We start from the raw sequence: 10,373 nt of genomic DNA on the forward strand, positions 1-10,373 counted from the left end.
CCGGGGAGCGGGCACTCAGCGCCCGGCTGCGGCCGCCAAAACGGGCAGGGAAGCAGGCGCGCGGGAGGCGGGCTCCGGGCCCCGGGCAGCGAGGAGCCCTAAAAAGAACAAAAGTGTTGGAAGAGAGGGAACTCATCGCACCGTCACAGAACAGGCTGAGGTGGAAGGGACCCACGAGGAGCGTCGAGTCCGAGCCTTTGCCCGGCACAGCACCGACCCCAAGAGTCACACCGTGTGCCTGAACTCTGCCAGATCACAGTCCAGCATCAGCTTCATGTGCCGTGAGGCCCCACGTGTGTGTTTGCTCCCCGTGTCTGGTGGGAGAGATGACACTGCCTTAGAGTGGAATAAAGATTATCCTAGGCTGGAACTGGCAGCTGTGATAAACTGTATCCCGAGAGCATTTAACTGGTAGCAGTTTGCCCTGGGCTCTAGCTTGCTATTTATTATAGTTATTTGCAGACAGGAAAAGTGAGAGAATTAAAAAATCTCTTTCTCCTTGCCCCCTCCACAACAAGTTGGAGGACATGTGGGTGTTGAAACATAGCTTAACAAACAGTCCAGCCTTGAGAGAGTGGGGAGAGCAGAGGGGGGCTCAGTTTAACCGTTTGTCTGGTTTTCTTCCTTTCGAAGGAGGATTTATTTTTCTTAGGTGGGAAAGTGCCAAAAATAGACAGCAAAATCAGACTGCAGTTCAGAGATCACACTCTCATCTCCGTGGAACCAGATCAAGAGAATGCTGTGGGTACAGTGAAGCCACCCCTGTACATTTGGGGTGGGCTGGGGAGTGCATGTGAGGCATGGGAGTTGTTGCTCTCCTGTGCAAAAGGTCTATAAGGGTCATGCAGTTACACTGAGCTGGATCCTGCATCCCATTAGGGTTTGTTAGGATACTGTGGGGTTGTTTGTTGAGTGATATGGCACATTCCAACCTCCTGGAGGGGAGGCTTCAAAACTAAATTCAGCCTATGATTCTGTATGAGAGGTACATGGCTTTTGTCTCAGGTTTGATGGGGTAGATCATTACAGCAGCTAAATGGCCTCTACAGGTCTTGATAATAGGGGTTTTTTCTATTCTTTGTATTTAAGAACAGGAATAATTTATAAAAATAGGTTTTCTCAAGAGGGGGAATTCTGCTGGTTGCAGCTGCTGCTGTGGCTGCATTTAGTTTTCACTTCTGGGTTATCTCTGTATCCAAGCAGGTGCCAGGGGCACTACTAAGTTGTTCCACAACATTGATCCATGCATCTTGCATTATGCTGTGTTTATACTGCTTCTTATCCATGAAGGTTTTTTAGTATGAAATTGTAGAAGTGCTTTTTATCTCACTTTAAAAAAAAAAAAAAGAAGGGGGTGGGACACACAGCAAAGATTATCTTGTACAGTTTGGGGTTTGTTTGGAGGAATTGAATGTTTCCCAAGAAAAACACACCATAACTTTCTGATTTTTTCCTCCATCTTGCTTGTGTCCGTATTGAGACTGTGTAGGGTTTGGAGACTTTTTCCCCCCAGTTTTTGGGCCACCTTGCCTTCTGATGTCACACAGATCAACCCAGGATGACAGGACACATGGAAGACCTGTGTCCACAAATTCCATGTGCAACCTGCCCAGAGAGCTCTGAATTGCTTTGCACAGCTCTGACCAAGGACTGATGATGGGCATGTGATTTTTAAGAAACAGATCAGTATCAGACTGGAAATGTGTTGATGCACACCTGTTCATTAATACTTTCCCTTAAATGGCCTGTTTTCTGTACAGCATCACTCCTGGGACTCTAGCAGGGGCAGTTTTAAGGCAGCAGATGATTGTAAATAAATTTTCAGAGGTGTTTTGGAGAGTCCCTTATTGCTGTCGGAGGTGGCCTTTGGACAATTCATTTGGGAGGGTGACTTGCAGGCTTTCTTGTAAGAGTGACTCCAGAATTCAGGAGCATTGGCAAGTGCAGTGAGATGAGTCTGAGGCTGTGGATCACATGTAACTGTTTCCTCCCTGCTGTCTTTTAGGATGAAATCCGCAGGGAGATGGTTTATGTGTATCATTCCTTAAGGAACAGGAGAGACACTCCCATGATGGGGACAGATGACACTGCCAGTGAGGATGGCACGGCCCAGGTTTGTTCCTGCAGACACCCCAAAACTTATCTTTCCATGGTGGGTTTTGCTGCATGAGATGAGCTTGCCCAGAATGGCAGCAGGGCCTGGGTTCTGCCGTGATCCTCAGCACCCAGAGCCTTTCTGCCCAGCCCTGCAGTGCCCAGAGGAGCTGAGGCTGCACCACAGAGGCAGTTCAACAGTGGAACTGAGCAATGTGATCTCATGCTTAATTAAACACTCGAGATGTTAACAGGATTTCTGGTGCATGCCTTATGGCCCAGTGAGCAAAGCTACTGGAGCAACTAAAACCAGCTCTTACTGGTGTGTCCTTAGCACATCCTCTACTGAGGCTACTGGATAGGCCAGCAGATATTCCCTAGGGATCACTGCCATGCTAAACCCGTGTTAGATTCTGTATCCAATGGAACACACTGCAGGGGTGTTCATTTTAGGGTAGGGTGGGTCAGCACTGTGAGTAAAGACCTACCTTGTTCTGAAATGTACTTTTCAGGTTGTCTCTGTTCCTGCTCGCAGGTACAGTGTGCTTTTGCTGGGTCATGAATCCTTCCTAAGCATGGCTTTGAGCTTTGGAACCTTTATTTCTGCTTTTTTGGCAGTGAGATGCTGTGTCTTAGCTCTGTGATCCGAAACACTCGAATGGCAAAACAGGGCACAGTCTGTCCTTGTCTCGGTAATTACAGCAAGGCTTTTGGCCTGGCACTTATTTTTCTTTGGAAGTAAATCTCACTGGTCCTCCAGAGCTGAGGCTGTACACTGGCACCTGAACAACATGTGCAGATCCCATAATATTCCTTCTTGCCCTTGAAGACTCCAGGCCTGGGAATGGAGCTCCTCTGTGCTTGTGTCAAACTATATCCAAGGACTGCGTGTGGCAGCTAGAAATAAACTTCTGTGAGCTTCCAAAAATAATGGGTAGGGCTAGGCAAGAGTGTAAGTTTAAGGCTATTTAATTCTTCCATGTGTAAACCACAGGAGAAAGCCAAATGCTGTAAACATCCCCACCTCAAAAAGCGTGCTGGAACACGGAATAGAGTTCAGCATTTTCCCTACGAAGATAAAACAGGCCTGGGTAAAACCGAGTCTTCTGGAGAATGCTCTCAGTGACACCAGTGCCATGTGGGAAGGGAGCACATTCCTGCTGCTCCCTCCCCACAGCCTCACACACTGCTGTGCAATAAGGACACTGCTCTCAGCTGAAGGATTTTTTTTCTGTTTCTTCTTCCCCAGCAGACTCACGGGCTGCGCTTTCCTTTGTCATACTTGGAAGCACTGAAGCAGGTTTGGAGGAGCAGCACTGTTCATGTTAAAGAGCTTAACCTCACCTCAGATGAAGAGAAGGCAAACCTTGCCTTGTCCCTGTGGAGTGAATGTCTGATTGAAGTTCTTTGATGCTTCTGTGAATTAGCTGCTCCTCTACAGGAGTGTTTCTGTCTATTAAGTATCTCCTGAGAGCGAGGCTTATTAAATTACTTTTTTATCCATCCAGCCTCTGGTTTGTGGTGCTGTCTAAACAAATACTTGCTTTTCTTTCCTCAGTTTTAGGAAACTGGGCATGGGGAAAAACAGGTAAGCTGCTCACTGTCTAGTGAGCTACAGCTCCATGTCTGGGGATGCACAAAGTCACTCCTAGTAACACCAATGCAGTGGTATCCCCTTCCATCTGGAGAGCTGCTAAAGTTATACATGGGGCAGGATCCAGAACCTTGGGCATAGAACAGTAACTTGTTTTTTTTCATTTGTAAAGTTCAGCAGCAAGAAAACACGTTTGTTCAGTTTGACTGCCCTGACAGGACAGAAGCTTCTCAGTAGAAGCTGTGTGTGTGTAACAGTTTGTTTGGATACATGTCCGGAATAAAGACAAGTGCCAGAAATATTCAAACACGCAAAATACCTTTTATTACAGTGAGAATAATAATAATAGTAATAAACTTAGCAAGAAGAATTAAAAACTAAAAAGGATACAAAATAACTACCTTATCGGGTGGCATTAAAACAAATACTACGAACAGCATTAAATACAGTATTAACTAGTGAAAAGGGATACCAAAAAAGGATCTTAACACAATATTATGGATAACACGATATTGGTTAGTAAAAAGGGAAACTAAAGGAAAAATACCATAAACATAAAAGGGGAATTAAAGGAACACTAAAAGGACATTAAAAAGTTTGTTCTCTCAGTTGCTTCCTGTCAATAAACTGTGCTTACCCACACAGACAGGCCAGGGCTGCCAGGATCTGCAGCAGCTGGTCGGTGCCCGTGCTTAGCGGGCGTCCCCATGGAACAACACAGTCTCCATGGCAGGATGAGGATCGCTCACCCCAGCAGTCCTGACACCCCATTTTATCAGCTCCACATTACACCACGTAGGGCCAGTACCCAGTATAAGGTGATGCCTGAGTGGCAGCCAAACCCCGCCTGTTCATCACCTGATAGCAACAGTCTGTGCATGCCCTGCTGTAGGGCAAGGGGCCAGCGACCCCTGCCCACAGAATCTTCCTCCCATCATCATCTTTCTCACCCCTATGTATGACCTCTACCATTGTGTTTCAAGGGTAGATGTATCTATCTTGCAATACGTAGCAAAACCAAGGAAGAACTCAGCTCTGATAATAGGGGATATCAGGCTGACTTGCTAAAAAGCACAATGGACCTTACAATTAGCTTGTGCCATGAAGTTACATTGTACCATACTCTGGCTGGTTTCACATCCTAATATGATTCCTTTCTCATGCCTCTATGCTCCATTGATCATCTAATTCAAAAGTACCCCCCTTACATTTGTTTAAATATAAAATGAACCAAGGACAATTTTTGACAACTTTGCATTTAGATTTCATTAGTCTGAAGTAGTATAATAAATGGTCTTGTGTGTATTTATCTGTATAGAATCATGGACTGGTTTGGGTTGGAAGGGACATTAAAGGTCTTCTCATTCCACCCCCTGCCATGGGCAGGGACACCTTCCACTAGAGCAGGTTGATCCAAGCTGTCCTTGGACACTTGCAGGGATCCAGGGGCAGCCACAGCTTCTCTGGGAATTGCATCCCTGCCCGTCTCCACCCTTCCAGGGAAGGATTTCTTCCCAGTCTCCCATCTAACCCTGCCCTCTTCCAGTTGAAAAACCATTGCCCCTTGGCCTGTCCCTCCAGGCCCTTAGAAAAAGTCCCTCTCCCTCCTTTTTAAAAACCCCCTTCCCTGGTGGGGTGTCTTCAGCTCCTCCCAGGACCTGTGTGTGTCTGTATCTATCTTGTATCTGTCTATATTTATAGACAGGATATATTTTAATACATTTCTGTCCGTATATTTAGACATAGATATTTACACATTGTAAATATTAATGCACACCTGTCTACACAATGATGATAACTTTGTGTCCAGACCTACCCCTTCCCCTGTGTAACCTTTTTGGGGTGTTTATTCCTTGGGATTTCCAGGGTCTCAGTTTCAGTGGAGCGGATCTTTCCCACCTGGATTTTTGCTGCATCAACTTCAAGGTGGCCAATCTGAGCCGCTGCAACCTGGCCCGTGCCAGCCTGTGCTGTGCCAGCCTGGAGAGGGCTGACCTGTCAGGCTCTGTGCTGGATGGAAGAGCTGCTGCAGCTTGGGAGGGCTGGGCTTGTGTTAACAGAGAGGAGCTGGAACAAACAGAGCGGTGTAAAACATCGAGTTCTTAAATATATTCTAGAGTTGTTCTGGTTCCCAAAGCTTTCACACTTCCTCCCAGTAATGATTTAATGGGATTGACTCCCAAAGCAGAAATTAAAAGTGTCTTCTTGATTGTCTTTGGTGTTGTTCTTCCGTCTCTCAGTGACTCCTGTCTGTGCCAGTGTGCCAACCTGCCAGGGGTGAAGATGCTGCGCTCCAACGCAGAGGGAGCGTCCCTGAAAGGCTGCAACTCTGAGGACCCATCAGGCCTTCAAGCTAATCTGCAAGGTGAGAAGCTTTTGCCTTGTGAATCTGTGCCAACTGAAGCCTGTGTTTGTGCATTTCTATGGCCCAGAAAAGGTCCAGCTGTGGTTTGTCCAACCCTGAGAAGGGCCCACAAGGGCTGCACTGAGTCTGTGACCATCTCAGCCCCAAATCCCCTTGTCCTCCTCCAATTCACACAGCTCTGAGGCAGCACCAGTGTGCAGCTGCTGTGTTTCTGACTGGTTTTCCTCACAGAACTCCTTTCTGTGTGTGTTCCAGGTGCCAGCCTGAAAGGAGTGGCCATGGAGGGCAGTCAGATGACAGGAATGAACCTCCGAGTTGCAACGCTGAGAAACGCCAAAGTAAAGAACTGAAACCTCAGGGGAGCAACGTTGGCAGGAACCGATTTGGAAGTGAGTTGGGATTCATTTTCCATCCTATTCCTTTCTCTGCTATTGTCAGCTGGTAATTTGGGGGATTGCTGGCTTTTGGCTGACCTCTCCAGCTTCAGAGTACAATGGAGTTCAGGTAAATGGACTTCCAGTAAAGCTTTGAACAGAGTTCTGGGTGCATTCCATTGACACTTCTTTTTCTTTTCCCCTTCAGAATTGTGACCTATCAGGTTGTGACCTCCAGGAAGCCAATTTGAGGGGCTCTGATGTGAAAGGAACCATCTTTGAAGAGATGCTGACCCCCCTGCACATGTCCCAGAGCATCAGATAGGGAAGAGAAGACGTCAAAGAGGAAGGAATCCAAACATTTGTTGTGACTTTCTTCTCCTCCTCCTCTTCCTGAGTTAGAAGGAATGGTTATTAGACAACTTCCATTTGCAGTAGTGCCCAAGTAGACTCTTTCTGATCACTTTTGGGGAGGGAATTTTTGTTTCAGAGGTGGAAAGAGAGAATTTCTCCCTTTGTGAAGAGAGTGAGGAAGTGGGCTGGTTCTGAAAGCAGAAAGTGGGGCTGGTTTGAGGGGGAGGGTTCAAGACTTTGATTGTTTAGCATTGCCTGACTTTGGAATGCATTTTAATTTCTAAAGCACAATATATGCAATTCTATTTGTTAAGTCTGTAGCTGCAATATGAATAGAAAATGTTATTGCTGTATAGTAGCAAAGAAAGTGGAGGTTTCCAGGTAGACAAGTGTCTTTACAGTCAGTGTCTTCATTCCTGCAGGGTGTTAATGCCAGGGGTGGTCACACAGTGCCCACGGGATGTGTTCAGGTCTCTGCTGGGGTGGAAACAGTGGGGAACTGTCCTCAGATGTCCTAAATTGCTGTGGAGTAGTTGGAGTGCAGGGTTAGAGCAGCTTTATCCCCTCAAATGTGCAGAGGAAGCTGCTGCCCCTGCAGGGACCTGCCCAGAGCCCGGATTGAGTTCCCCCTGGAAGATCCCTGGGCAGAAATGGGATGTCTTAGTTAATGCTCTCCAAAGGAGTGTGAAATTGCACTCTCAATCCCAGCTGGGAAGAAAAATTCCCCTGCTTCCACATGTCCTGAGCACTCCAGACTGGAGTTCTTGTAGCTTTTTGGATTCTTTGTTGGGAATTCAATGGACAGAGGAAAACACAGAAGTGTCCCCAAAGCAGAGAGAAGCTCTGGGGCCACAGCACCTGCTCCCCCCTCTTCTCATCCCTTCAGGAGATGAAGAAATGGCCCTCAATGTTTTCCCTCAATGTACTGTGGAAATAGTCCCTGAAAGCATAATCATAATCCCATTTCCCAGCCAGATCCACTCTGGGCTGCCTAAAGTGGCTGTAAAAGCATCTTGCCTGGGGCCAAGTGCCCCTTCCACACTTGCTTTACCTGTGGAAAAAAGCAGGAAAAGCTGTTTTTTGTGTGGGTACCCTTCACATCTCAGTGTTTGTGATCTTGGGAATCCTCTTGGACCAGGAACAATGGTAGATTATCTGTTGTCATGAGATTTGTACCTGGAGATTGTTTTGATCTGTGTTTAAATCTTCCTTGAAAACACCATTGATAGAAAACAATGTAAAAAAAAAAAGGAAAAAGAAAAAAAAAGACAAAAAGGCCATACGAAGAAAAAAAGGGAGGAAAAAGAGAAAAAGGAGAAAAAAGAGGAAAAAAAAAGACAGAAAAACAGGAAAAAATGAGACAAATAATAAAAAAGAAACAAACAAGAAAAAAGAGAAAAAAGAAAACGAGAACGAAAAAAGAAAAAAGAGGAAAAAAGGAAGGAGAAAGAAAAAAGAAAAGGAAAAATAAAGAGAAAACAGATGGAAAAGACAGAAAAACAATAAAACCAAAAAAGTATTATCCTCACTCCGTTCACGTGCAAATGGCCGCTCTGATCCGCCGCAAGGACTACAACTCCCGTGCTGCCCCGCGCGGCGCGCAGGAGTGACGGCAGACGTAAGGGGGCGTGGCCGCGCGCTGATTGGCTGCGGCGGTGTTCTCTAAAGGCGGTGCGCGCGCAGAGCGGGAATCGGTGATGGCGGCGGGTCCTGCCTTTGTCTGTGAGAGCTGGCGGGGGGTGCGGGAGAGCGGGGTCTGGGGATCCCCTCGGGGGCTGCGGGGAGCGCGGCCGTGGGTGGAAGGGCTGGAGGGCTCGGGAGGGTTTAGCGCGGAGGTTCGGGGGTTCTCGGGGGTCAGAGCGCAGGGCCTTGGAACCGTCTCGGGGGCCGCGGGGCCCGGGGGCCTCCCAAGAACCCGGATGTTCGATTCGATTGCCGAGAAAGTCCCTCGGAAAAAACATTCAAAACCACCCAACGAAAAAAAGAACCCTGAAAAAAGGAAAAGTGAGAAAAAGGTGAAGGAAAAACTGCAAGGGTCAGGATGATTTTATTGCTTTGGTTCGGTTTTTCCTTGGTCTCCTCCTTCTCAGATTCTTTGCTCCCTTCCTTTACAGGAAGTTCTTCTGCTGTTCTGTGGTTTTGTGGTCCGTTAGGGGCTTTTAGGGGTCCCTAAGGAGGTTTTTGAGGGTCTCTGAGGGGGTTTGGTTTCCTGGGGGGACTTAGGGGGAGGTTGAAGGTCCTTGAAGGGGTTTGGGAATCCCTGAGGGAGTTTTGGAGTCTCTGAGGGAATTCAGAGGTCCTGGGGGGCTTGCAGGGGGTGTCTTTGAAGGAGTTTTCTGGGTTTCTAGAGGGATTTCAGAAGTCCCAGACGGTTTTGAGGGTCCCTGAGGGGGTTTTTGGGGTCCCTGAAAGGACCTGGGGGGTCCCAAGTGGGTTTTGCAGGTCACTGAGAGGGTTTAGGGGGTCCTGGAGGGGGATGAGGTCTCTGAGGGGATTTGTGGGGTCTTTAAGGAGGTTTTGATGGGTCCAGAGGTGGATTTCTGAGGGGATTTCAGGGGTTTTGAGAGGATTTTATGGGGTCTCTGTGTCGGCAAACCAACCCCAGGGAAAGGGGATCCCAATTCCCCCCCCGAACCCCAGAGACCCCCAAAACTCAGCAGACAGAGACCCCACAGGGAGGGGGGCTGGAGGGTCCCCTAAAGCCCAGCAGTGGGGTTCAGGGGATCTCCCAGCCCTCAGGGGAGGGGTCCTGTGGGTGCCCCCCAAAATGCAGGGGGGAGATGTAGCAGAACCGAGTAAGGGGATCCCAGTGCCCCCAGTATCGCCCAGTGACCTCCCAGTGACCCTCAGTATGGCCCAGTAACCCCCTCAGTGACCAGCCAGTGTGTCCCAGTGACCTCCCACTGCCCCCCAGGATGACCCAGTGATCCTCCAGTGAGCACCCAGTAACCCCCAGTATGACCCAGTAACCTCCCAGTGCCCCTCGCTGTGTCCTGGTAATCCCCCAGTAACTTCCCAGTCCCTCCCAGTGCACCCTGGTTCCCCCCAGTGTGTCCCAGTATCCCCCAGTAATCCCCCAGTGTCCCCCAAAGCCCCCCAACTGTCCCCAACATGTCCCCAGATGTCCTTGGCCTTTCTGTGAGGGGGGGAGGAGTGTTTTTGGTCAGAGGGTCCAGGGGGCACTCCTGGAGTGAGATGGAGGGTTGGGGACATCAGGGATGGGGTTTGGGGACAGTGGAATTGGGGATGCCAAGGGGGGAACTGGGGACACCGAAAGGGTCTTGGGGACACGAGGGGGATCTCAGGACTCACCTGCTCTTGGTGCAGGCCCTCCTCTCCCCTTCTAGGCCCCATTAACCCCCTCAAATGTCCCCCAACTCCCCTTTTTTTCCTTTAATCTCCTTCCCCCCAGATACTTTTGACCCCCCAATGCCCCCAAGACCCTTTTAACTCCCCCAAATTCACACAAAGCCCCTCAAAACCCCCCAAATCCCCATCCAACCCCTCCCCCCAGATCCCCCCCAAATCTCCCCGAGATCCCCACTCAAAATCCGCTCCAACCCCCCCAAAGAGGGATCACCCAGCACCCTGG

General features: G+C 48.7%; 1 protein-coding gene and 1 long non-coding RNA gene across 4 annotated transcripts; both read left to right on the forward strand.

The window, feature by feature from the left end:
- The first annotated feature begins 662 nt into the window (after window positions 1-662).
- LOC108643410 lies at window positions 663-3,449 on the forward strand. 3 transcript variants are annotated; one of them, XR_001922912.2, is made up of 3 exons: window positions 663-741; window positions 2,006-2,113; window positions 3,344-3,445. It is a non-coding gene; the product is annotated as an uncharacterized LOC108643410 (long non-coding RNA). The 3 variants fall into 3 exon arrangements; XR_003916342.1 differs by having other exon boundaries at window positions 677-745; window positions 3,347-3,449; XR_003916338.1 differs by having other exon boundaries at window positions 677-745.
- Window positions 3,450-5,476: 2,027 nt separating this feature from the next.
- LOC115307983 (BTB/POZ domain-containing protein KCTD9-like) lies at window positions 5,477-6,752 on the forward strand. Its single transcript, XM_029964744.1, is given in 4 exon segments — window positions 5,477-5,710; window positions 5,948-6,053; window positions 6,309-6,442; window positions 6,636-6,752. Coding segments are annotated over 4 exon segments (591 nt in total).
- Window positions 6,753-10,373: the final 3,621 nt, after the last annotated feature.

Source organism: Manacus vitellinus, unplaced genomic scaffold (genome assembly GCF_001715985.3).
Source record: "Manacus vitellinus isolate BGI_N305 unplaced genomic scaffold, ASM171598v3 ctg7180002428859_pilon, whole genome shotgun sequence".
NCBI classification, from domain to species: domain Eukaryota; kingdom Metazoa; phylum Chordata; class Aves; order Passeriformes; family Pipridae; genus Manacus; species Manacus vitellinus.